This window comes from Alosa pseudoharengus, unplaced genomic scaffold, assembly GCF_046254945.1.
Source record: "Alosa pseudoharengus isolate Yale_2024_CS ecotype anadromous, Long Island Sound unplaced genomic scaffold, YU_APseudo_1.1 YU_APseudo_1.1_scf_1, whole genome shotgun sequence".
Classification (NCBI taxonomy): Eukaryota; Metazoa; Chordata; class Actinopteri; order Clupeiformes; family Clupeidae; genus Alosa; species Alosa pseudoharengus.
The window spans coordinates 43,582,665-43,609,822 of record NW_027468564.1 but is presented as its reverse complement, the minus strand read 5'-3'; the positions used below and the strand labels follow the sequence as shown (position 1 = coordinate 43,609,822).

Below are 27,158 nucleotides of genomic sequence, written 5' to 3'. Positions count from 1 at the left end.
TTTTCATCTTTCCACATTCAGTTAGCATGCACCTGTCCGCTTTCTCCAACCAATTGAAAGAATATAATGTCCGCAACACTGCTTTTGACTCCCAATTATTTAATGCAACGTTTCGACCCTGCTGGGTCTTCTTCAGGCAAAAAAAAAAAATGCTTTCTCCAACCATTCATCCCAGCGACTGCGCCAAAATTAAACAATCTTTCGGTAGAGAAAGCGGGTTGGGTAATACCAAGTATTCGGTGGGTCGGGGGGGGGGGGGATTACATTACAGATGATTTAAAACATAATACTATCTTGCTGGCAAATGAATTACATTTTCAGATTTTTTAAATCTGAATGATGTGATGATATTGGGTATATTAGCTGGATCTGATTTTTGGGGTTGTCATGACCCCCCAACCCCCATGCAAATTACGTGCCTGACCTCAGGCCTATAGGGGGCAAGGTGAATAGGTGTGGCTGGGGCTGAGTATAGGGATAATTTGAAGATGTGGATTAGAAAAACATTGCACCAAAGACGCCACCTAAACCCTGCTGCTACTGATAAAGATTTGCTAGCATACATGCTAACTTCATCCAATATTGTATGCGAACAACGTCGACTCGTAGCATACAGGTGACTCCAGAACGGACCTTGGACACCTAAGACCTGCTCGGACCTGGTGTTGGAGTCATGTCCATTCTGGACAAAAGCATTCACTTTTGCTAACTTATGTAACAAAAGAGTAAAGTTTCCACTGACCAAAGTCCTGTACAGAGGATATGGCTAAAAATAGAAAATAAAAGCAAATCAGAACAAGCAAAATATAAAAGGCAAGCACAGAGAAAGTAAGCAAGACAAATACAGAAATACAATAGACAAATAGACAGCCCTAAACAAATAAATAGCAACAGTACAGAAGACACTTGAATATGAAGAAGAGAGGAGAGAGATGGACAGCTAGGAAGCAGGGAAGGCCAAGGAGTAAAGGTGGGTCTTTAGTCTTGATTTAAAAGTGGTGATGGAGGGAGACAGTCTAACATCTGGGGGCAGACAATTCCACAGATGTGGGGCTGCTATACCGCAAAAGCTCTTTGCTTGAGGCGGGTGCGGGCCACAGAGAGAAGACCCTTGTCGGCAGATCTAAGGGACCTGGATGCTGAGAGGGGATGGAGGAGGTCTGAAATATATGAGGGAGCCAACCCATGCAGTGCCTTATAAACAATCAGAAGGACTTTGAAGTGGACTCTAAAACTAATGGGGAGCCAGTGTAAGGAGGCCAGTACAGGGGTGATGTGTTGGTATTTCTTGGTGCCAGTATGCAACCTAGCAGCTGCATTTTGTATTAATTGCAGACGAGAAAGTTGGGACTGGAGGAGACCAAGATAGAGGGAGTTGCAATAATCTAACCGGGATGTAACAAATCCATGAATTACTGTTTCTTCTGTCTTGGGAGACAAAGAGGGTTTGAGATGGGAAATAATTCTCATCTGATGGAAGCTACTCTTGATAACAGAGCTAATCTGCCTTTTAAAACAGAGCTCTGAATCAAGGATGACACCTAGATTTTTGGCATGTGGCTTGACAAAAGAGGAGAGGTGGGCTAATTTTCCTTCAATCAGGGGTCTAGCTTTAGAAGGACCAAAAATTATGACCTCTGTCTTATCATCATTTAGCTGAAGGAAGTCATTATTCATCCAGCACTTAATATCCTGGAGACAATCCAGAAGGGTTACATGCTGCTATTCCAACATGCCGCTACTTAGACATTGCCATCTAATTGTCGAAGTGGCGGCATTAACATTAATTTTCAGGCGTCCCACTACTGCGACATGTTTTTTTTCATTGTCGGAGTAGCGGCACTTGACCTTTTTTCAAACGTCCTGACATTCCAACACGAGGTCATTAACAGTGCCATAGCCAGGATTTTTCAACGGATTGGACTTTAGCGAAGTAGGCCTAGGATGGGCCTTTATTTTTTTTTATTCCAATATGGGCAGTATAGCCTAGGCCTACAGTAATCGTCCCAACTTTAAACAACACGATTTCATCACAGCTCAGACGATTCATGGCAAAAAAACAATAAAAGGCTACATTGATAAATAGCAGGGGCATCGACAGGATTGGATTCTATAATAGCCTACGCACAAGAACTTTAACCGAATGAAACCGAAAGGTTAGTTGCGTCTTTAAGAGTGTATGTATGTATAAATGTATTTTAGCAGGTCACAAAACTGATTTCGTGATTCTATTATGCATTTCGTCCACGTAATGAAATTATTGTGACACAAAATTCATTCCGTAAACTGCTGACTCACGAAATGTATTGCAGCAGGTCACAAAACTGATTTCGTGATTCTGTTATGCATTTCGTCCACGTAATGAAATTATCGTGACACATAATTCATTCCGTAAACTGCTGACTTACGAAATGTATTGCAGCAGGTCACAAAACTGATTTTGTGATTCTGTTATGCATTTCGTCCACGTAATGGAATTATCGTGACACATAATTAATTCCGTAAACTGCTGACCCACGAAATGTATTGCAGCAGGTCACAAAACTGATTTCGTGATTCTATTATGCATTTCGTCCACGTAATGAAATTATCGTGACACATAATTCATTCTGTAAACTGCTGACTCACGAAATGTATTGCAGCAGGTCACAAAACTGATTTCGTGATTCTGTTATGCATTTCGTCCACGTAATGAAATGACCGTGGCACATAATTCATTCCGTAAACTGCTGACTCACGAAATGTATTGCAGCAGGTCACAAAACTGATTTTGTGATTCTGTTATGCATTTCGTCCACGTAATGAAATTATCGTGACACATAATTAATTTCGTAAACTGCTGATTCACGAAATGTATTGCAGCAGGTCACAAAACTGATTTCGTGATTCTGTTATGCATTTCGTCCACGTAATAAAATGACCGTGGCACATAATTCATTCCGTAAACTGCTGACTCACGAAATGTATTGCAGCAGGTCACAAAACTGATTTTGTGATTCTGTTATGCATTTCGTCCACGTAATGAAATTATCGTGACACATAATTAATTTCGTAAACTGCTGACTCACGAAATGTATTGTACGTTATTCTATTATGCATTTCGTCCACAGAATGAAAGCATTTGTCACTGAATGCATTTCGTAAGTTGTTAAGTTACTATTGCGTGGACGGAATGCCTTCTGTAACACAACACAATAATTTCGTGGACGAAATTGAAATTACTTTTGACCAAAAAAAGAGTTTATTTCATCTACGACAGTGAATAGTGCATTCAGCATTATGTCCACAAAAGGAAAAGGCCACCAGTCAATTTCGTCCACGAAATGATGTGCTCTCTTAGTGTTTCGTGGACACAATGCAAACCAATTTGTGCATTCCGTGGACAAAAGGCGTTACGATGTAACATGGTTTCGTAATGAATATATGTATTTCGTCACACAAAAGTCATTCTGTCCACGAAATAAGGCATGTTACATTTGGCGCCCCATACACACACACCAGCTCCGTTGAACATTGTATTTTTCGTGTTTAAGAGCTAAAACAAGTTGATTAGAGAGTCACATTGGAAATGTCGGGTAGTCTAAATTATAGCTTATAGCGCGTGCATCTCAGAGGAAGAGATTTTGGAGAGAGAGAGAAGATTTAACCTAGGTAATGATTATTTGTGTCTGGTGGTAATTAGACTTGAGTATAGATACCTACGAATTGTTTTGAATAAAAAAAGATAAGACAACAAATGAAATGTGACCCTGCAAGGCGAAAACAGTCGTTTTGGTAAAATTTACAAAATTAAGTTATTGTACTCACACAAACGGCCATAAACTAAACTTTCCAATAATATGCATATCGAGGGTATTGCAAATAGTATTGGGTATTGGATAGTCGCCGACCCTCATTAGATGTGGATATTTGGTGGTTAGGATAGCCTTCAAGAAACAAGGTTATCGCAGTTGCTGTGAGACATACGGCCCTTCTCCAGTCTCTCTCAAAATCAAAACACACCCAATTCACGCTTGGACTTTTCGATTATGTTTCTAAATGGTGGGACTGATGGACACTGAACTCTGGGGGTTATTTGAACGTTCGTTGTGAAGTGGTTTACTGTAAAAGGAGCGTCGGATATCCCGCCTGTCTTTGCACAATTATAGGGCATGATAATGCATGCGCTAGCCCAGAGTCGAGAGAAAGAAGACTAAATAAATATGCAGACATGTTATGTGCAATTCAACAACTGCACGCATGACATATAAAAGATATATTCCTAGCCTACATTATTGTGTAGTAAATTGAGTTTATCCAACCTGCTGGCAAGCCAAAATGCATTGCACATGGCTTTATCATTGTACTCTAAAATGTAATATAAGCAACTTGAATATATCGCACACCCAGTTTGAACACCCTGATGGACACTGAACTCTGGGGGTTATTTGAACGTTCACTGAAGTGGTTTAGGCTACTGGAGCAAGAATTCCGCCCGTCTTTGCACAATTGGCCATTGATTGACGGCCATTAAGGAATTAATATAGGTGGCCTGCACGCACAGAGTTTGTTTGATGCATGGAGTTTCCGACCGTTTTCCCCTGAGAACTTAGAGAATAAAATGAGGAGAGCTACCTGTGTTTTACATATAATGTGTAACATTTATTCACATGGCCAGTTCAAAATCACCTAAGGTTTTGACTGAAATGTGTGCCGATATCAATTATTGGGAAAAACATTGTTTGGAGTGGATGGCAGGTGGATTGTTGATGTAGCTGCAGGTGCAGATGACATGACTACAGCTCATTCATGCATCTAGGATGTTGGAATTTGATAGGATACAGGAACTGAGATAAATTGAAAATGAGGATTGGTAATGTCGGAATAGCGGTACTAAAAAATATCGGAGTAGGGGCATGTCTAAATAGAGGCATGTCGTAATAACGGTATGTCGTAATAGAGGGTTGTCGTAATAAAGGGATGTCGTAATAAAGAGTGAACCCCTCCAGAAGAGGCTGAATGGAGTTATCAGATTTTAAGGGCAGGTATAACTGGGTGTCATCAGCATAGAAGTGAAAAGAGATGTCATATGTCATATGGATGATGTCACCAAGGGGGAGCATGTATAAACAGAACAGCAAAGGGCCCAAAATGGAGCCTTGCGGGACCCCATAGGAGACAGGAGCTGAGGAGGAAGAGGAGCAACCAAGGGATACTGAGAAGGTTCTGTGTCTGAGGTAGGAGCTGAACCAAAGTAGTGCTGTCCCCATGCTGAAAAAATAGCTGGTGGTTATGGCTGAGGCACTTACAGACTATCTGGAGACGTGTGAATTAATCTGCAATACATGAGGAAGCCAAGAGTGCCTAAATGGTACTACATACTTGACGATCCTGACCGGTAGCACAACAATGTGACGTCAAAATGACGTAGATCTCTCTGGTGCGCCAGGATTTGGCCGGGTAGCGCACCACTCTATTTTTTTCAGCGGAGTGCGACAAACCAGAAACCGGAAGATGGACTAGTTCGAGGGCAAGCAAGAGTTGCAATTCGGAGGACCGTTTTGTTACAGTCGTGAATTTTTAATAGTTTGCTGGATAAGTTAACAAAGTTACCAGCGAGAGTCGCAACACGCAGCAATGGAATTAAGAGAAAAGAATATAAAATATTTATTTTCAACCTAATGATATCTACTAAGACCTGAATAAAATCTCTTTCCACTTTATGAAATTACACAAACTCATCCAGCTGCTAGCTAGCCAGCTAACTAAAATGTTTAAATCATTCAAATTTACTTCGGGATGACTAAAGTATCTATCTATATATCTATCTATCTATCTATCTATCTACCTGCACACACCTTGGAAACTAGATGATAATGATGATGGTAGTTTTGAATAGCAGCAACCAAAGTCTGAACGGGGCTAGCTAGTGTTTTTTACTGCCATTGACGCCAATGCTTCTGACAGCTTCTTCTACTGTGTAACGTAGTTAGCGTTAGCTTTATATGGGACAATTATATGATGACTGTATTGCATGATATTCTCAGGGTCCCTGCAATATAAATGGTACTGACAGTAGTTTTGAGAACATGCCGGGACCCAGTAAGCCCATGACATTCTCTATTCCTGTATTGACAAGAAATAGAACACAAATGCATCGAGCTTATAGGGTAAACCAGTCCAATCTCCTACCCGTACCACATCAACCTCAGATTTCCCCCATGGATCATATTTCCCCAACACTTACAGCAAAACTAGGACTCCTAAATATCAGATCTCTTTCAAACAAATCATTCTTAATTTATGATCTAATTTGCACACACAACCTTGATTTTTTACTTTTAACTGAGACATGGTTAGATCAAGCAAACAGTGCTGCTACTCTCATCGAATCAGCTCCCCCAAATTTCAGTTTTTTGAGTGCTACCAGAGCAAATAAAAGAGGTGGGGGGATAGCCACAATTTTCAAGACGTCTTTTCAGTGCAATCAGTCGTCATTCGGTGACTTTACTTCATTTGAATATCTGTGTACATGCATTAAGTCTTCTCCTCAGATTTTATTACTGACAATTTACAGGCCTCCAAAACATTCAGCTAAAGTTTTTCTTGAAGAGCTAGGTGAACTGCTATCAGTTGTTTGCATAGAGTTTGACTGTCTTATTATATCAGGGGATCTAAACTTGCATGTGGATAATCCTGAAAACAATTATGCCAAGGAATTCATTGCACTAATCGATACTTTCTCCCTAACACAGCATGTACAGGGGCCAACACACTCTCTCGGCCATACCCTCGACCTTGTTATCACAAAGGGTCTCGATGTCTCTACAGCTGTTAAAGACCTGGCCTTATCTGATCATTTCTGCGTGTTCTTTGATGTGTCTATGTCCCCACACACTCAAAACACAGCTATGATGGTAAAAAGGAGAATCATAAATGATCAGACAAGTGCTCTCTTTGAGCAAGCACTTTCACTAAAGTCAAGTCAACTGTCAGACTCTGAAGACTTATTTGATCACTTTAATGCAAAAATGGCAAACATTATGGATGACATTGCTCCATTACAATTCAAGAAAGTTAAGGACAAACAGAAAGCACCATGGAGGCAAAATCCAGCAGTTAAACTGGCGTAAATACAAACTTCAGATCCACTATGAAATCCATAAAGAGATGCTCCGCACATATAACTCTGAAATATGCAAAGCAAGACAGTCTTTCTTTTCTAACATTATCAATAGAAGTTCAAATAACACTCGTATTCTATTTTCAACTGTTGATAAGTTAACAAATCCCCCCTCACAATTAGCGCCTGAACTTCTCTCAACTAATAAATGCAATGAGTTTTCATCTTTTTTTAAAGGTAAAATTGGCAAAATCAGACTCAATATATCTGCTCAATTACAAATTCAACAACCTGAACTTCCAGCAACAAACAGAGGGAAACTAAACTTGATGTCAGAGTTCAGCTTGATAGACTACGAAACACTTGAAAAAACGGTACAGAATCTCAGCTCTTCCACATGTGTCTTAGACACTCTGCCTACCAATTTCTTCAAAACTGTTTTTCACCTCATAGCGGCGGATGTCCTTCCAAAAGTAAATGTATCACTGCTGTCTGGCACTTTTCCTAGTCACTGAAAACAGCTGTTGTAAAGCCACTTCTCAAGAAGAATAACCTGGATGCCTCCATGCTAAACAATTACAGGCCCATATCCATTCTACCTTTTATTGGCAAAATTATTGAAAAAGTAGTCTTTAATCCATTAACCACCTTCCTAACATCAAATGGGTATTTTGATTACTTTCAGTCTGGTTTTCGGGCAAATCACAGCACTGAAACAGCTCTCATTAAAGTTTCCAATGACATACGCCTCAACACAGATTCAGGAAAAACATCAGTCCTAGTGCTACTGGACCTTAGTGCAGCATTTGACACTGTTGATCACAATATTTTACTACACAGACTAGAACACTGGGTTGGATTTACAGGCATAGTTAACAGCTGGCTAAAATCATATCTACAAGAAAGGAGCTTCTTTGTTGCCATCGGAAACTGTACCTCAACACCAACTTCCTTGACCTGTGGTGTTCCCTAGGGGTCGATCTTGGGGCCACTATTATTCAACCTCTATATGCTCCCACTTGGACAAATCATTCAAAATAATTTGATTTCATATCATAGCTATGCAGATGACACACAAATTTACTTAGCTATATCACCAAACGACTATGGTCCTCTTGAATCTATGTGTCAGTGTATAGAACAAATCAACACCTGGATGTCTCAAAATTTTCTTCAGCTGAACAAAGAAAAAACTGAAGTAATTATATTTGGTAAAAATGAGGAAAGACTTAGGGTTGCCACTCTCCTTGGCACAAAGGGGTTGAAGGCAAAGGACACTGTTAAAAATCTTGGTGTATTAATTGACAGTGATCTAAATTTCAACAGCCACATGAAAGCGATAACTAAATCAGCTTTTTACCACCTCAAAAATATTGCCAAACTCAGAGGGCTGATGTCAAAATATCACTTAGAAAAACTCATTCATGCATTTATCACCAGCAGGGTTGATTACTGCAATGGACTGTTCACAGGCCTTCCTAAAAAGACTATTAAACAGCTTCAGGTGATACAAAATGCAGCAGCTAGGATTCTAACAAAAACTAAAAGAACTGACCACATTACTCCAATTCTTAAGTCCTTGCACTGGCTTCCAGTAAGTCACAGAATTGACTTTAAAGCACTATTGCTTGTTTATAAATCAGTAAATGGAGCAGGACCTAAATACTTGTCAGACATGCTTCAGCAGTACACTCCTTCTCGTCCTCTCAGGTCCCAGGTGAAAAACCTGCTAGTAAAACCTACAGTTAGAACTAAACATGGTGAAGCAGCTTTTAGCTGCTATGCGGCTCAGCTGTGGAACCAACTTTCGGATGACATCAAAAAGGCCCCAACTGTAGCCAGTTTTAAATCTAGACTTAAGACCAAACTGTTCTCAGATGCTTTCTGCTAACTGAGCCGAGTTACAAATTCTGAATCTGCCTAGATAATTATTCTACTTTGTCTTTTATTACTTTTTTTTTACTACTTTTGCCTTTGTTTTGCTTACTAATTATTCTTTATTTTTAAATGATTTTACCTTGTTTTATGTTTTCTTTTTATTATGATCTTTATTTGTTATTATTGTTTGATTGTTTAGTGTCGCGACCACCACGCGCTAGTATAAATGGTTACGGCACTCCCATGACGTCACATTGTCGCGCTACAGGTCGGGAACGGCGAGTATGTAGAAGCCATAAGGTGTCCCATTTTCCTCCCTCACCCTAATTAGGGTTGGCTGTAATCCCAAGGATTCTTTCACTCCCAGCCCCTTCCATAGCACTAAAGGCTCTGGTACGGTCCCGCGTCACATTTGCGCGTGTCCAAGACGTGCGTCATTTTTGCCGTGGACGTGAAGCATACTCCAACTTCTGCTGTCCTGAATGCACGTTAAATCATTAAGGTTAGCGCCTGCGCACTACGGATTAACTGTGATACTCTGCCCCACCAACTGGGGGCGGTACATCGAGCCTGAAAGTAGGACACAACCACCAAAGAAGCCTGAAACGCCTGAAGAAAAGAAGAACGTGGGATGTGCGAGCACTGAACGAAGGAAGAGCTAACAAAGGAAAAAGCACCACGAGTACTTTCGCCTGTCTGCTGGGAAGTTTGATAAGTTGGCTCATTGTACCGCTCCATGTATCATCCACCAGAACACACACAGCACACCTGTTGGTATAGCTGAGAGACTTGCTTATAGCTTAGCCTACTTGCTTATTAGGCTACATTATAAGGCCTATAGCTAAGTGACTCGGTGCCACGAGGGCAGCAATATTGGTGCAATACAAAGTAAAGACATTTTTCTAAACACAACAGTGTCATGGTAAGAAAGGGTTGTGCGTACAGATGCCCTCAATTAAATTTGTATTGAGTCTTCACACCTGCCTCATACCAAAAAGTATGAACCAAAAACCTGTAATTATGACGTGTCAAAAGTTTTGAAGTAGCCTAACTCTTTGTGTTCATAATGTATAATGTCTCACTGTGATAATGGGTGTATTTAGAGCAAGAGGTAGCCTAGGTTATTCCTTCAATTATTATTATGTTAACGCATTATCCGGTGTTGCCAGGCGAGTTTCGAGATTTGAGTTCAGCATTGTTCAGGAGTAGGTGATAATGATTGCACCTGGGAGAGGTAGGCTACATTCCCTTTATTATTATAATCACTATTGATAACGCATTATATACGGAACAGGCGAGAATGCATCTCGATCAACAAGTGTTACTGGGTTTCGCCTGAACGTTGTAGATGGATACCTTTATATGGCTCTGGGTTTCGCGATTTGATTTCAGCATTGTTCAGTCATTTTTAAAAGATGCATTTAATCCAAAGTCATGTCAGCTCTATGCAGGGAGTAGGGCTGTCACTTTTTATTCGAACATGACGTGAAATATCCGTAGTCGAACTATAAATAAACTATTCGGTTTTTAGTGCTGTGTAGCGCATTTCTACAGTCTATGATTAGTTTTATTTTATTGTTTGCCATCTTATTCAGTGCTCTATTATCCAGGGCTCATGACCAAATCAAGCCAATATAATAGTAGCCACAACCCTGTTTCGACAATGAAAGATAACGCACAGAACGGCCAGCCTGAGCGGACAATTACGTCCCAACTCATCTAAAATGTGGTGTCTTGAAATACATTGGGTTCTACACCATAGATGGTAAAGTAACCTTTAAAGATAATGTTAAAGAATGTATCTGTGGATTGTGGCTTTACATCGGTTGTAGTTGACTCCATGTCGTGGTGTTTCACGTAACTCGATAGCCAGGCAAGCTAAGGACAGGCGTTCTGCTCCATCGTCGTTATGGTAACCAAACAAGTCTTCTTCTGTCTAGGTTTGTTTCTAGATTTTAAGCATTGTTCTTCTATGTGGTCCACCTACTGGAGGGGAGTGTTTACAGCAGTTCTGTTTCACACATGTGCAGTCTATGCGTCACTTTGACGCGCGGTCTTAAATTTCGGTCGACTCAAAGACGCGACGCATGCCTTAAAAATGACGCAATTCTCGTCACACGCTCACCAGTGCCGCGGGACGCAGACGCGGGAGCGTACCATAGGCTTAACTTGGATTTGAATTCATATCAATGCACTACTCTTATCCAATTTACTACCCTTATCCAATGTACTACCCTTATCCAAACTACTACCCTTACCCACCTTACTACCCCTTACCCAATTTACTACCCTTATCTGGTTCATTAGGGTAAATCCTTCTAACTTTCCCACCTCTTGCCCTGAGTCAGTCATTTTCATTCTGGAGAGAGCATCCAAAACTGCCTTTGCTACCATAGACATACCATAGATAAGCACCGAAAAGCACACAGTATCAACTCAGATCATAATGAATTCCAGGATAGATCCCAGATCAGATCCAGACTTAAACGACACCTGGTTAGAGCCAAACCAGCTAACAGTTACGGTGTGTCAACGTTGTGAGCACGTACCGCATACTGTAGGTCGCCGCAATGTAGTTGGCTAACATGGTGGCTACATATGTGTATCGCCTGGGTGTGGTGGCGACGTCTTTCTTGTCCATTTCTGTGACATTGTGACAACATTTTGAGCACATAGTGCACTGGTCGCTGCGACATATTTGGATAGCGAGGTCGCAATGTTGTGGTAACTTGGCACCAAATTAAAACTTGCGTAAACATTATTCTTGGTACCAACTGCCAACGTTATCAGTTGAGCAGGCGACCATGACACTGCCACTACCACTTTCTGACAACGTCGCTGCAATGTCATGTGTTAGCTGGGAAGAGCCTGTTGTGTTTTTTTTTCGTTTTTTTTCTCAGTGACTTGTCTGATGATTTTCACAAACAAAATCCTGCTGCATGATCATGCCCCCCTAGCTGTAATAACATAGCATAGGCTCTTCAGAACATGCATGTGCAAAGCAATCAGATGAATTGGAATTCAGGCACACAACACTCCTTTCTAGAGCCCTCATGCTCATAGATTTTTTCTGGCATGTAGTCATTTCTCTCTGATTAGTGAGCTGGTAATTTCATCTTCCCTGTCATGGATTCTCTTTTCTCCTGCCCTGCGTGTGTGTGTGTGTGTTTGCTCTCTCTCTCTCTCTCTCTCTCTCTCTCTCTCTCTCTCTCTCTCTCTCTTTCTCTCTGTGTGTGTGTGTGTGTGTGCGTGTGTGTGTGTGTGTTTGCGCTCTCTCTCTCTCTCTGTGTGTGTGTGTGTGTGTGTGTGTGTTCTCCTGCGCTGCTTATTCCCAAAGGAGTCAAATCTCTCAGAGAATGGCTCACACACGGCATCAGCATCTGTGATGAGAGATAAACAAGTGGGTCTGGCTAATAGGTTTGCGGTGATGGATGAGGAAGGATGGTTGTGGTAGAGTGAAGGGCTTCTTCAGTAATGGGTGTGACACAAAGACAAGAGAAACGGGGGGAGAGAAAGAAAGAAACTAAGAGAGATTGAGAGAGAGGAGGGAGCATATCAAATTTGCTAAATAAAATCAGGGCAAAGTGGTGAGTTTCATCTTGAAAATGCAGTGCATGGAGAAAACATAATAATTTCAGAAACAAAATATAAATATTGAGCATTTCAGGTAAAATCAATCAAACAGCTGTTCAGCTGATCAGCAGCAACGGTTGTTTTTAATAATAATAATAATAATAATAATAATAATAATAAAAAACGAATACAGAACATTAAAGAAAATAGATGTTTTCAGATGTTTTTGCATATGAAATTTGAAATTTCTTTAGTAATGATGGGTGTAACCCCTGACCCCAAATTGCCTTTGGGTCACATCTTAGTGTCTTCCCAAATCATAACATGATGACATCTACGAATCTTACCGTTTGTGGCATCACCATTTTGGTCACGCAAACATCTCCCCCCCTCCACTCCAAGCACACCGATACGCAGTGCTCTGAGTAAGAGCAACACAAGTGCCGTGTGTGTGTGTGTGTGTGTGTGGCACCCACCCCAACATGAGCGCTGTGTCCCTCCCCAAAACGAATGTCGTGTGTGTGTGTGTGTGGCACCCTCCCCAACATGAGCGCTGTGTCCCTCCCCAACACAAGCGGCGTGTGTGTGTGTGTGACACCCTCCCCAACACAAGCACCTTGTGTGTGTGTGTGTGTGTGTGTGTGTGTGTGTGTGTGGCATCCTCCCCAACATGAGCGCCGTGTCCCTCCCCAACACGAGTGGCGTGTATGTGTGTGTGTGTGACACCCTCCCCAACATAAGCACCTTGCGTGTGTGTGTGTGTGTGCGTGTGTGTGTGTTTGTGTGTGCCACCCTCCCTAACATGAGCGCCTGTCCCTCCCTAACACGAGCGGTGTGTGTGTGTGGCACCCTGTAAATGCCAGCCCTCGCCTCTGACCGTGGCCTTTTCATGGCGTCTCCGCTCCTTGATGTGACGCGGCTTGAGACATGACTCGTGAGATAAGACTGACAACTCACAGCAAAAGGGGTAGTGGTGTGTCTCTCTTTGTCTCTGTATGTGTGTGTGTGTGTGTGTGTGTTTAGGTGGGTGGGTGAGTGTGTGTGTGTGTGTTTAGGTTGGTGTGTGAGAGTGTGGGTGAGAGTGTGTGTGTGTATGTGTATAAGTGTGTGTGTGTGAGTGTGTTTTTGTGTGTGTTTCTCTGTGTGTGTGTGTGTGTGTGTGTGTGTGTGTGTGTGTATGTGTGTGTGTTTTAATTGTAATATACTTTTAGGAGCCCATTGTGTACATTTAGGATTTGTTAATTATTTATTGTTAGCATCATACCATACCAATACTACTTATTTATACAGTCTATGCAAACTACATTTACAAAATTAACGTATTTAGTAATCAAATTATAACAATATGTCAGAGGAAGCAAAGACATTAGCGTGAGAATATTTTGTAAAACTGGTGAAACAGGTTGTGTTCTTCCTGGGGATTTTGAATTATCGCACCTGTTAAACTCTTGCAGGGACAAAATGCAGACATTTTGCTCTACACTTTTGTCCTCTGCCTCCTAGTGGATACTTCGATATGTTAAGACGGCAAAATTAGATTTTTGCTACCTCAGAGCTAACTTGCAATGCAACTTGTCATTGGTAGTTAGCTTCAGTTAACACTCGGATCTCCTTATATGATAAGATGGCAGCTTTTGGTTCCTTTTTGTAGGCAAACCTCAGAGGTCTATGTTGACTCAATGGTACGGCCTTGGTGAGTGGGTGCTACAGTCATCCTTCCCTTCCCCGCTACACCCTCATACATGCCCTCATACACGCACTGCTCATCTTCTTCTTCCTGTGAATCAGCTGATTACAATGACAGGCATGTGTCTGGGGTGTGGATCTGGACGGAGTCAGCCAAATCCAGTTATGATGTCACTTCCACCCCAGTTCCACGAATGACATATATACATGTACATTCACTGGGTGAAATCAGTTCCTGCCATTCTATCATATGTACAAATTCATGAACCCATGTGATATGTGTATATGTTTTATTTCAAACAATAATACAGTTTTTCTCTTTTTTTTGTGCCATTCTATCTTATGCCTTTGAGTGCTGAATAAGCATTACAACATTACATCACAACGAAACAACTTGGTTGTGCAACATCTGCATTGGCTTCCTACTGGAGGTGAAGGGAAAAGTGAAAAGGCAGTGCATTTTTTCTTATAAATAATGACCAATCTCTACATCTGCCGTTTTTTCATTTGTTTTTTTAGAATTATATGGTGTTCTACAATTGTCAAGTGTACAGTAAGTGGTGGGTCAAGAGAGGATTATTGTCAGTGCTTTCCTGGCAATTCTCTGTAATGAGGTCTCTAAACTTAACTGACATCATCTCATCTCTACACTCTCTTCCTCCGTCGGTGATTTAACCATTTATCATACCATTTTCCAGTTTTTAAACACGTGATTATTTTGGAAAACAGTGAATGATACTGAGTGAGTGATAGGAGGGTCCATTTTGAGCATTTTTGCATATATTAGGGGCATTTTTCCAAGTAATTTCAGTAGTACTGCAAATGGGTTTTTGTTACTTGAATAATCTTTACTCAGTCAAAACAACACAACGGCAATTTTATTGATATTACCTGGGATACACAATTAAATAACATTTAAAATGTAGTTTTCAAAAATGGAGATATTGTGTTTTGGAACCAAACTCTTCATTTTTTTTGGGTCATGGCTAGTTTACAATTTCAAAATCTTTTTTCTGTTTTATGTCAGACTCTAACTGCTCCGTGGGAGTGCGCTGCTTGAAAAAGTTTAGTCATAGTTTAGCAACGACCGTCGGTAAAGGACAAAAGTTGAGCGAGATCGTTTTGAGTGCACACTTTCTGTAGTTAACGATTTTGAGATACACATGCAAGTGGCTCCATAGGTTCTGATATATGGCAGAGTTCTGTGAGGGACTAGGGCATGTGCTCTCTAACAGTTCGCCTACACTACACCCTCAAGGCCCATTCATCTGCAGGGAAAAACCTTGAAATTTGGAATAACACTTTCATTGAACCCTGTCGAAGAAAACCTTGACATAAACGCATCACACTACATATCCAATCTGTGTTAGTCACCATGACAGTTGATATGACTAGTAAGATGTCATGTCGTGTTAACAGCTCTTTACTGATGACGAACACATGACAGTGATACTTCTGGTGAAATTAGAGTAATCGGCAGGTAAAGGGTCAAAGTCTTGATATGTGCTACACAAGAATTAGTCTTGAGAGGAAAATATTTTCCAAGAGGTGCTAAAGATGATAAGAAATCGATTGTGTGTGTGTGTGTGTGTGTGTGTGTGTGTGTGTGTGTGTGTGTGTGTGTGTGTGTGTGTGTGTGTGTGTGTGTGTGTGTGTGTGTGTGTGTGTGTGTGTGTGTGTGTGTGTGTGTGTGTGTGTGTGTGCGTGCGTGCGTGTTGTGTTTGCCTTTGTGTCCCTGTGTGTGTCTTCTGAGTGACCTCAGAAATTAGCCATTACACCAGAGAGAGGGGCTGACCATTTCATTATTCCCTGTCATTTCCTTGTCCAGTCATTCAATCCCATGAACGTGCTCTCAGGAGGGTCATTTGGTATGCACACAGGCCACCATTACGGCCTGACTCCAAACCCAGAAACCTTACCAGGCCACTGTCCCTGCCAAACGAGGGCTCTGCCGCGACTGGACAGCATCTCAATCTGTCCCCTACCTCGACTGTAATGGATTTCAAGTTATTTGATTTTGAACAGTAATTAATGACATTGCCTGGATTTTGTGCTGGCGTTTCGACAGCAAACAACTTGGTTGGGTAGTATACAGGACACTGTTTGTGCAGTAACAAATGGGAATGGGAATATTGTGTTGGAATCAATATTTGTTTAAACTGCTTATTTTTGACAAGTAGTGTTCTTTTATGCTAAAAGATGTAACCCTTCAAATCAAAATACTGATGATTCTGATGAGGACGACATCAAGGGGCTTCATGTTCTACATCCTGAGGTGTTTTAGCAAAAGTGTGAATGGTAAACAACATAGAGACTATTGAAAATGTCAGTCTCGCTGTCATTTAATAAATGTCATTGCACAGTAATAACAGTCCGGACAAAGCCGGATGAACCCCTCCTCAGTTCATCCCAGCTGGAAACCATTTGAAGTTCCACTTTTAGGCTTTTTTTTTATTTTCTTCTACAAGGCACTCTTCGGCTTTGAATTTGTGTTTTACTGTTGTGTGGATATAGGATTTTTTTTTAGACCTTTTAGCAGTTCAAAAACTCCATAAAACGTCCTGTAAACCATTTCAGAATACTGGCCACATATTGGTTTAGTCAACAAAATGTTCAAATATCGAGAAGAAGAGATGGGATACAGCTTAAACATCACCCATCCATTTATTTACACAATTGCCTTGCCTCTGCCTGCCCATACAGCTCAACTTTGCTGTTAACTGCAAATATCCAACAATAAATGACATGACTGGAAGCAAGTCTAGCTGGTCGCCCACTCATTTCAGTTTAAATTAGTCTCATCGCATCGCGGCCTCCATTTGAAGAACATTTGCTTTTTTGTTTAAGTATGCCCCTGGTTCTGTTAATGATCCTGATGGAATGCAACACACAGATATACTTCAAGTCACCAAGTAGAAAAGGAAACAAGCATTGGTCATTTCTTCATATTTCCAATACACTTGAACTTGATTTTGCGATTTTGTTTATCATGATAAACCTTTATGAACAGCTTATAATGGCTACAACAATGGGATGCCTTTGTGATTACATTATGTGAATATCTGTTCCAGCATATGACTAACCATTGGTGATGTGGGTTTAGGTTGAGAATCACACAGAACTGCTTAATTTAAGATGCTCTCTGGTATTAAGATGTGCCTCACATAATCTGATTTGCAAACCAGAATCTCTAATGCAATTTGCCTGGTGACCACTGCATACAACACTGTGTGTGTATAAGTGTGTGTTTGTTCTCTCTCTCTCTCTCTCTCTCTCTTTCTGTGTGTGTGTGTGTATGTGTGTGTGTCTATGTGTGTGTGTTTGTTCTCTCTCTCTCTCTGTGTGTGTGTGTGTGTGTGTGTGTGTGTGTGTGTGCGTGTGTGTGTGTGTGTGTGTGTGTGTTTGTTTTCTGTGTGTGTGTGTGTGTGAGAGAGTGTGTTTGTTTTCTGTGTGTGTGTGTGTGAGAGAGAGAGTGTTTGTTTTCTGTGTGTGTGTGTGTGTGAGAGAGAGAGTTGAGGGATTGATGGGGGGGCACACTGGTGCTATAATGATGAAGACTGGCAGAAGGCTAATGAGGGCCAAACTGATTTACTCGAACCCTTCCAGATGATCCAATGTTATAAGACAGACTCCATGCAAAGCCCAAGAATGGAGTTGAATCCTCTGGGACGTACCGAGCCCTTTTCTGCTAAATTAGGTAGCTAGGAACTATTTTCAGTCTTGGCATTAGTAGCCATTTTGCTTCACTCTGAAAGAAGCCAAAAAAAGACAGATGCAACTATACCCCCCCCCCCCAAAAAAAAATAAATAAAAATAAATAAATAAAATGAGTCCTGCTTTCATTCAGTTTGTTGATGGCCACATTGGCATGTGTAACCATTCCATCGATTCTCATACACTTATACCTTATGCAGAACTCTTGAATTCTCAATTAATAATTGCTTTCTGCCACAAATAAGCATGTCACAAATCCACACCACAACTCAATGAGTCAACGTGCGTTTTGCGTTAAAAATTAATTTCCACCCGGTCTTACGCATTAACCACCGGTGACGAGGGAGTGTATTCTTCAGGGATGCGTCATGACGCACTGAGAATGTAAATTTGATTGCCCTTCAGTACCGGTCAGATATTAAGATGTATAAAATGCGACCACAGACATAGCGTTGGCAGTCGAAGACACTTTGGAGTTCGTAAGAAAATCAAGACCTCACAAACTAGAGATTTTTTTTTCGGTAGGGGAGTACACAGACTGCATTTCAGAACCTTGGAGAGCTCTCGCGGATCGCTTCATCTGGGAACAAGTGTCTTAGATAATTGTACGTTAGATTTGCATTGACTGTGGCATTTTATTACAACCACTGCAAATTCCAACATTATTTATAATTTACATATAGACAAGTTTCGTAGAGAAGAAAAAAAATTGCATTGTATTTTTATTCGCAGCTTTCTTGTTGATAAACTACGCTTTTGAAGACGATAGAAAAAAACAGATCTATATCTTACAATCGTATACCTTTTTATGAAACCATTCAGGTTTATTTCAGTGCTGTTTTTTCTCTCTCTCAGGTTTAGCACAACTATGAGACAAATAAGCGCATCCCAGCCTCTTGTCCTAGTGGTACTTCTGAGCGCACTGAGTTGCAAGACCCTGGGTCTCCCAGCTCTTTCCATCTCAGCGATGAGGTAAATTGATATCTAGTTATGATACACTTCACATGAATCCGTTGTTGGCTGTTTTCCAGTGTTCACATAATGGATCTGGTGAAAGTCCGAAGCAGAGGTGTTTATTTCCAAAGGTCGTGTGTATATCTACAGGCGAGGTGGTGTGTGCGTTATCGCTTGATATCCAAGTTCCCTTTTGTATTTGTTTAGATCAGAAGATCTTGACGGAGATGGGAGTGACAGCGACCTTTCCAACAGTCCGTCAGCACAAGACTTAGAGAGCTATAAACTACTTTATGAGATTGCAAACACTATCGCAAGGTATTTTATGACATGATAGACAGATTAATGCATTTCATTGTTTTATTGTGTGATATATTTACAGTTTATTCCTACCGTTTTTATTCATCCAACGTTGTACGACGATGCATCCAACGATGTAATCTGCATAAAATACTAGTCTGTCACAAAAAAAATGTATTTGTACATGTTATTGTAATCTGAGCCATTGTGCATTTGTGATTTGTAGACCAAGAAGACACGCAGATGGTCTTTTTACTAGTGGTTACAGCAAACTCCTCGGTCAGCTTTCAGCCAAAGAATATCTGGACTCCTTGATGGGGAAGCGAATCAGGTACTAATCATTAGTCGGTTGAACATCTAATAGAAGAGAATGTAAACGACACCGTGTTAACAATTAGCCTAATCATTGCAAAACAAATAATTCCATCTGTATGCATCCACAACTACGAGGCTAAGTTCTAACTGGTGTGATTGTATCTTTGTAGTGATGACCTCGATGATGAACACTTGTTAGCAAAGCGTCACTCGGATGCGGTCTTCACCGACAACTACAGTCGTTACCGCAAAGAAATGGCAGTGAAGAAGTTCCTCAACTCCGTCCTGACAGGGAAAAGAAGGTAAAAATTAGTTCGAGACTTTCAAGCATTTTGTTGAGCTGGGTTTCAGCTTTAGAGAGTAGACAATGAAGACAAATCCCAGTCGTTTGCTCATTCTTAAGTGTAAACATGGAATAAAGGGTGGCTTTTTTATCGGTGGCTTTTGAACTCAGTCTTATCCCATTGGCGAACGTTAACTAATAAAACATGTTTCATTAGTTTATTTTATCAGACAGATTTAAACTCGAGGATGTTTTAAGCCCCCACCGTCGACTTCAAGGCTCTAGTCCTAACCAACCTTAACCCTAACCCTTGCCTAACCCTAGTGCCTACCACGCAGCGCTGCCTGGAAGACGACGTTAGAGGAAACATGCATTGTCTATAGTGCTGAAAACACACTGCCTAATGATATGCAAAGGACTCGCCCATTCATAATTGTGTCTTTTTCTCTCGCAGTCAAGAGGACTCTCTCTCTATGCCCGAGGAGTCGATCATATGATGCAGCAGGTTCTTAAGCCATCGTCCCTAAGTAGGTGTGTGAGTATTTGGCATTAGCTCTGTGTCTTACCTCATTACACTTATACCTTTATGGGTCAGCATGTGCTCGCCAACACAGTTATGCGCTGTCGCGTTTTATTAATGTATATGCCCGTGCACAATGTTGAAAACGTATGTTAATTACTTAGAAATTACTTAGAATCGATTTAGTTTTTATTTCCCCTTCAATTTTAGAAAATACAGGATGTGCCCTTTTACCTGCATATTCGGTGGCATCGCTGGCAGCACGCTAAGTCTAAACATTTCAACAAAATAGATCCAAAGAGGACAAGGTGTGTTTCATACTGTATACCCTGCGCCACATGGTTGAGCATTAGATCATTCTAATGATCGGATTAACTAATGCTGTAAGGCCGATGATGGGAATATGCAGAGGTTGTGCGTAATGGCGCATGGCGCATGACGTATGGCATTTGTTTAATACGCACAGATCCAGATCCTCGATCAGTGCTTTGTTGGTGTGAGTGTAACGAGCTTAGCACATCCATGACCTTCCCGCATCTTCTCTTCTAGACATCGTGATGCATAGCAGCGGTTTTATTCCTCACCAAGACGTGCCCTCAGTCGGATGCCAAACCTGATGTTTACAGATGCCATTGCCAACACACAGCAAGCAACAATATTTGCCAAACTACCAGTATGCTCTATCATATACAGCAAGCCATCGGGAGGTGCAGAAGAAAACATATTTATATAAATATTTCTTACACTTGCAGTATGTATCCAGATGTTGTTATCTATCTAAAGACACTAACAAATTGCAACAGATCTTAATGACGATGTCTCTGCACTACATGAGAGACTATCTGAATGTGAACTTCAGAAAGAACACGAAAAGATTGCAAAAACATAAAAAAAATAAAATAAAATAATAAAGCAATGAATTCGAATGACTTTTTTAACTATGGCCTGCAGTCCTAGTTGTTACAGAACAACATTCTATTGTTACAGACTAGCTTCTCTTAAAATATACCTTAATGGAGTTTGGTTTGTTGATGAATGTATTTAAACATGTACAGATAAATAAAGTGGACAACAAACACTGGGTGATATGCTGGCACATACACTGCCCACTCCTCTGCTTTACTATAGTTAATAGTTACTCGGCGCGACTCTCTCTCTCTCTCTCTCTCTCTCTCTCTCTCTCTCTCTCTCTCTCTCACACACACACACACACACACACACACACACACTCAGAGAGAGAGAGAGCGAGAGAGACTAACCAAAACATACCAGGGCGCAGGAGAGACAAACAGACATAGAGAGATCAGAGATGTACGCACACACTTAACTCAGGTGGCCAGATGGGGAGCTGCAGGTGACTGCGGAGGAGGTGTGTTGCAAACTTTACTGGGAGTGGGGGACACAAAGAAATGGCAGTTGTATGTCAAGACATCCCCCGGGAGTTTCTATGACACTCCTGTGGGTCTGTGCGCACGGCACGTCTTTGACATTTACCTGTGGTGTTAACGGTGCAGATGCTCCATGCTCAATAACAGCAGTTGAAGGGGTTCTGAGTCTGAGATCTTATATTTCTGCAAATGGTGATTCTGAACATAAGTAGCACTAGGTGCAATCTCTACGATGAATGTGTTGGTCATTTTTTTTATTTTGCTAATTTTGTCATTGCTTATTTTGACATCTCTGGGAAGCATGATATATTAGTGTCACTACTTTATGTCGTACAGCAGAGGGCGCGCGTTACAACTGAATGTAAAACATGATCAGACCCGTGACGAGATGTTCATGAGCGGCATTACTCACGGTACCGAAGAGAAAATTGCTGTTTGCGTGACACCAGCTAGAGCGCTTTGTTTATTCGTCTCTTTTGCCAAGCAAACCTGCAATATTCTCATTAACACATTAGTTGACAAAACCCCGAATATGTAACGTTTCTCGGCACATATAGTGCTGCTTGAAATATGTGAACCCCTTGAACAGTTTAGAGTTTTGTTGTTTTATCATGAATTTCTTATTTTATCATTACCCGTTTTTAAATATGAACTGTCAGGTATGTATATGTATCACATGCATGGACTTGTTCAGAGAGAATTGTGTGAGAAGCCAAAAAATCATGAAATAATGAATGTACAAAAGTAAGGGAACACCCAGCTGCACTGGTAAAGTCAAGTAGGAAATGGATTAAAGTAAAACATGTTTGGGTAATAATAAAAATAATGAATTAAGCATACTAATGAAACAGACTTCCTTTGGAAAGGGTCTGAGCAGCCATGATTAAAAGAAGGAGGAAATCCACCAAAGCACTGTAGTGCCAATGCATAGGGATCAACAATGCCAAGTAGTCTAGTCGTGATCGATCCCCATAGGCCCAATAGTAAACCCAGAAATGTTGAGTACCCTAAAGTTTTATTGCAGAAATGTCATCTATAGGCCTAGTGGGTGGAATTCAACTTGGTTGCCTAAAGTTGCACTTTGGGCAATTTGCATAATTAGCATAAATAGGCAATTAAGGCGAGGCAGTACAGGTGAATAGGGTAAAAAAAAATAAATAATAGATATCACCATGAAACTTTCTGAGTTGATTACTTATGTTAAGATGAGAAAAAAATGTATTGCATGTTTTTTATAATTTAATGTTTACATATGCAATTGAGGCCCTCTCTCATTAAAAATGCTCTAATTTGCATACACACAAAAGCAGATAGTGTGATAAAGCCAGGCTCAAAATTGTTTTTCCAAGGTAAACACGTGTACTTGGTTGGGTGAGTTGGTGAGTCTTTAAGAAACTTGGTAAGGAGGCAGTGTTGACCTATGGACAGACAGATTAAGAAATGAAGTGTGCCATGCAAAACTAGAAAAGCACTCCGAGAGTGCAGACCTCCGCCAAGCGAAAACATAACCGCCTCCTGGATCCAGACGGTGATCCGGATCACTCCCAAACTTTTTGAGTTATCTTACGAACAAACAGATGAACAGACACACAGACAAACAAACAAACAGACAAACAAACCCCGATGAAAACATAACCTCCTTGGCGGAGGTAATAACTATATAACAGCATGCACACACAAACCCACAAGAACTAAATACAATATGCAAAATAACTATATCCAGCATGCACACGTACACAAATGCACAATAACTATACACAAGAACTATATACAATATGCAAAATAACTATATCCAGCATGCACACGTACACAAATGCACAAGAACTATACACAAGAACTATATACAATATGCAAAATAACTATATCCAGCATGCACACGTACACAAATGCACAATAACTATATACAACAACTATATAGAACATGCAACGCGCGCGCACACACACACACACAGTAAACGATATAACTATATACAGTATGTACACACGCGCGCACACACACACACACACACACACACACACACACACATTTAACAACAACCACACAATCCCACTCAATAGCCTTCACCATCTTCATCATTTCTTTCCTCATTCCCTTCAGTCTCATAATCTTCTTGATCTTTATTATTGTATTGTGAATGGGTTGCAGCATCGGACCTCACCCCCTTCACACTTGCAATAGTCAGTACAACTGACTGACTGCAACTGAGGCTACCAGATTTACAGTTGCAGCAAAAAGCCTCCTAAGCTTAAAAAGCTTCCTCCAACAGATGACAACCTGATGCTGCACATACTGCATGCTCATCTTCAGGTCATGTTGTGGAAGGCTGCAGGTCAGAGAGAGCCTCCTGCAGAGGCCAAAGACATCACACAGTTTGGGTGGGAGGTTGCTAGTGAAAAGGCTGTCATGCCCGCTCTTGCCATTCAGGCAGTGGCTCCAGTAAATTTGCTTGATGTCACCAGCTGTAGCTGCAGCACATTGAAAGCCTGCAGCAAAGGAAACTGCAGCTGCCATGCTGCAAGTCTCAGTTGCACTGACTATTGCAAGTGTGAAGGGGGTGAGGTCCACTGCTGCAATAAAGATCAAGAAGATGATGAGACTGAAGGGAATGAGAAAAGAAATGATGAAGATGGTGAAAGCTATTGAGTGGGATTGTGTGGTTGTTGTTAAATATGTGTGTGTGTGTGTGTGTGTGTGTGTGTGTGTGCGTGCATACTGTATATAGTTATGTAGTTTACAGTGTGTGTGTGTGTGTGTGTGCGTGTGTGCGTGCGCGTTGCATGTTGTATATAGTTCTTGTATAGTTCTTGTGCATTTGTATACGTGTGCATGCTGGATATAGTTATTTTGCATATTGTATATAGTTCTTGTGTATAGTTCTTGTGCATTTGTATACGTGTGCATGCTGGATATAGTTATTTTGCATATTGTATATAGTTCTTGTGTATAGTTCTTGTGCATTTGTGTACGTGTGCATGCTGGATATAGTTATTTTGCATATTGTATATAGTTCTTGTGTATAGTTATTGTGCATTTGTGTACGTGTGCATGCTGGATATAGTTATTTTGCATATTGTATTTAGTTCTTGTGGGTTTGTGTGTGCATGCTGTTATTTAGTTATTACCTCCGCCAAGGAGGTTATGTTTTCATCGGGGTTTGTTTGTCTGTTTGTTTGTTTGTCTGTGTGTCTGTTCATCTGTTTGTTCGTAAGATAACTCAAAAAGTTTGGGAGTGATCCGGATCACCGTCTGGATCGATCCAGGAGGCGGTTATGTTTTCGCTTGGCGGAGGTCTGCACTCTCGGAGTGCTTTTCTAGTTTTGCATGGCACACTTCATTTCTTAATCTGTCTGTCCATAGGTCAACACTGCCTCCTTACCAAGTTTCTTAAAGACTCACCAACTCACCCAACCAAGTACACGTGTTTACCTTGGAAAAACAATTTTGAGCCTGGCTTTATCACACTATCTGCTTTTGTGTGTATGCAAATTAGAGCATTTTTAATGAGATAGGGCCTCATTTGCATATGTAAACATTAAAATGTAAAAAACATGCAATACATTTTTTTCTCATCTTAACATAAGTAATCAACTCAGAAAGTTTCATGGTGATATCTATTATTTATTTTTTTTACCCTATTCACCTGTACTGCCTCGCCTTAATTGCCTATTTATGCTAATTATGCAAATTGCCCAAAGTGCAACTTTAGGCAACCAAGTTGAATTCCACCCACTAGGCCTATAGATGACATTTCTGCAATAAAACTTTAGGGTACTCAACATTTCTGGGTTCATGAAATCACGACTAGACTAAAGAGGAAAGGACATATCCGAGGAGTCGGACATAAGTATCACTGTAGGCTAAGTCAAATGCAGAGCCGGACAGTATACGGAGTACATTTACTTGAGTACAGTACTTGAGTACAATTTTGAGGGATCTGTACTTTACTCGAGTATCATTTTTGTACTCATGACTTTACTCAAGTACATTTGAGAGGCAAATATTGTACTCTTTACTCCACTACATTTCTATCCATAACCGTGAGTACCCGTTACTACTTCTAAAAAAAAGAAAAAAAAGAAACATCTCGGAAACCCTCGATTTGTTGTTTCCCTCTCAAACGTGATTGGATTGTGCAGGCACCACTGATTGGGACAGCCTATCAGCAATCACCTTCAGCTTTCCGCCAAAGTCAACTCCATGGTCAGATTTAGATAAGAGACGAAACCATGGACGAAACAATGGATGAAGACGAAGCAAGTCCATCCCGGGAATGTGCCAACCCGTCGCCCCACCTCGCCAGACTATTTACATTTTCTGAACAAGTTAATGATAGTTTTCGCTTCAAGTGTTTCAATTACAAAATAGTATTTTGTATTTGAAATACGTATTTTAAAAACATGTGGGTCATTTCACGAAAACGTGCCATTTTGCAGTCAAAATATCTAATTTTCAAAGTACTGTTTTTAAAATCTTGAAGCACCTATTTGGATGAAGTAGATTCTTACCTCTCAGAAAAACATGCGGTGCCATCTCAGGCTCTTATTTATTTATTTATTTATTTACTTTAACAAATAGTCAATGGAGGTATGTGTGCTATGTCAACCCTGTTACCAAAAAAACAACATATATTATTATAAAATAATGAGTGCTCTTGTAACTATACATGAATATTATACAAATAATTGTGTGTTACATAAATAATTCTGGAGTTGAACACATGAATTATTAGATTTTAGGATTGACAGTAACAGGGTTGACAGTAACAGGGTTGATGAAATATTGTTATCGGCAGCCATTACTAGCCATGTGGTGGACACCAGGACACCACATGGTGTGCATTCAAGAGAGGTTAAAATGCTGTTAAATATTTACATTTAAATTTTCAATCAAATTATTTTTTAATGCATGATTTTGTGGTAACAGGGTTGACAAAACTAGCTTGTCCCCTTCTGTCAGACGGAGCAAAACCGTAATAAAAGTCATTAAAAGAGAACAACACTTTTCTGGTCTTTTCACCATTAACTTCCTGGAAGGCAGGGGATATCACTTCCTGAAAATGATGTAACTTTTGGCACAGTTCATTTTCTCCAAAGGGGTTTTTATCCAAAAGTAACAGGGTTGACGACAACATGGGGACAAATTTAAAATGTTGATTTTTTCATAATTTTAAAAACATTCCAAATAAAATTGTTTAATGATCCATGAACAAACACTTGAGGCTTTTTGTACATGTATTTATTTTTATGATAATTTGACTTTTTTAATCCTAAATAGCCAGTGATACTAGACAAGTCATACCGAGGGACAAGCCATTTTTACAGCTTTTGCAATATTCCTAAAACGAAAAGTGCTTAAAATCCTTTAAAAAAAAGATGTATTCTTAAAAAGTAAATAATTTATTTTTACCATTATTATATTTCCTAAAATATAAAATAATTATGAGA

General features: G+C 40.4%; 1 protein-coding gene across 1 annotated transcript; it reads left to right on the top strand.

The window, feature by feature from the left end:
* The first annotated feature begins 18,813 nt into the window (after window positions 1-18,813).
* On the top strand, window positions 18,814-21,133 carry vipb (vasoactive intestinal peptide b). Its single transcript, XM_076265119.1, has 6 exons — window positions 18,814-18,925; window positions 19,115-19,225; window positions 19,434-19,538; window positions 19,693-19,824; window positions 20,260-20,336; window positions 20,875-21,133. Exons 1-5 carry the CDS (start codon window positions 18,822-18,824, stop codon window positions 20,300-20,302), a joined length of 495 nt encoding a protein of 164 aa, XP_076121234.1. The 5' UTR covers window positions 18,814-18,821; the 3' UTR covers window positions 20,303-20,336; window positions 20,875-21,133.
* Window positions 21,134-27,158: the final 6,025 nt, after the last annotated feature.

Coding starts and splice junctions, on each gene's coding strand:
- vipb (XM_076265119.1), top strand. CDS start 18,822: ATGAGACAAATAAGCGCATCCCAGCCTCTTGTCCTAGTGGTACTTCTG. Junction 19,539..19,692: donor TTGATGGGGAAGCGAATCAG/GTACTAATCATT, acceptor GTATCTTTGTAG/TGATGACCTCGATGATGAAC. Junction 19,825..20,259: donor GTCCTGACAGGGAAAAGAAG/GTAAAAATTAGT, acceptor TTTCTCTCGCAG/TCAAGAGGACTCTCTCTCTA.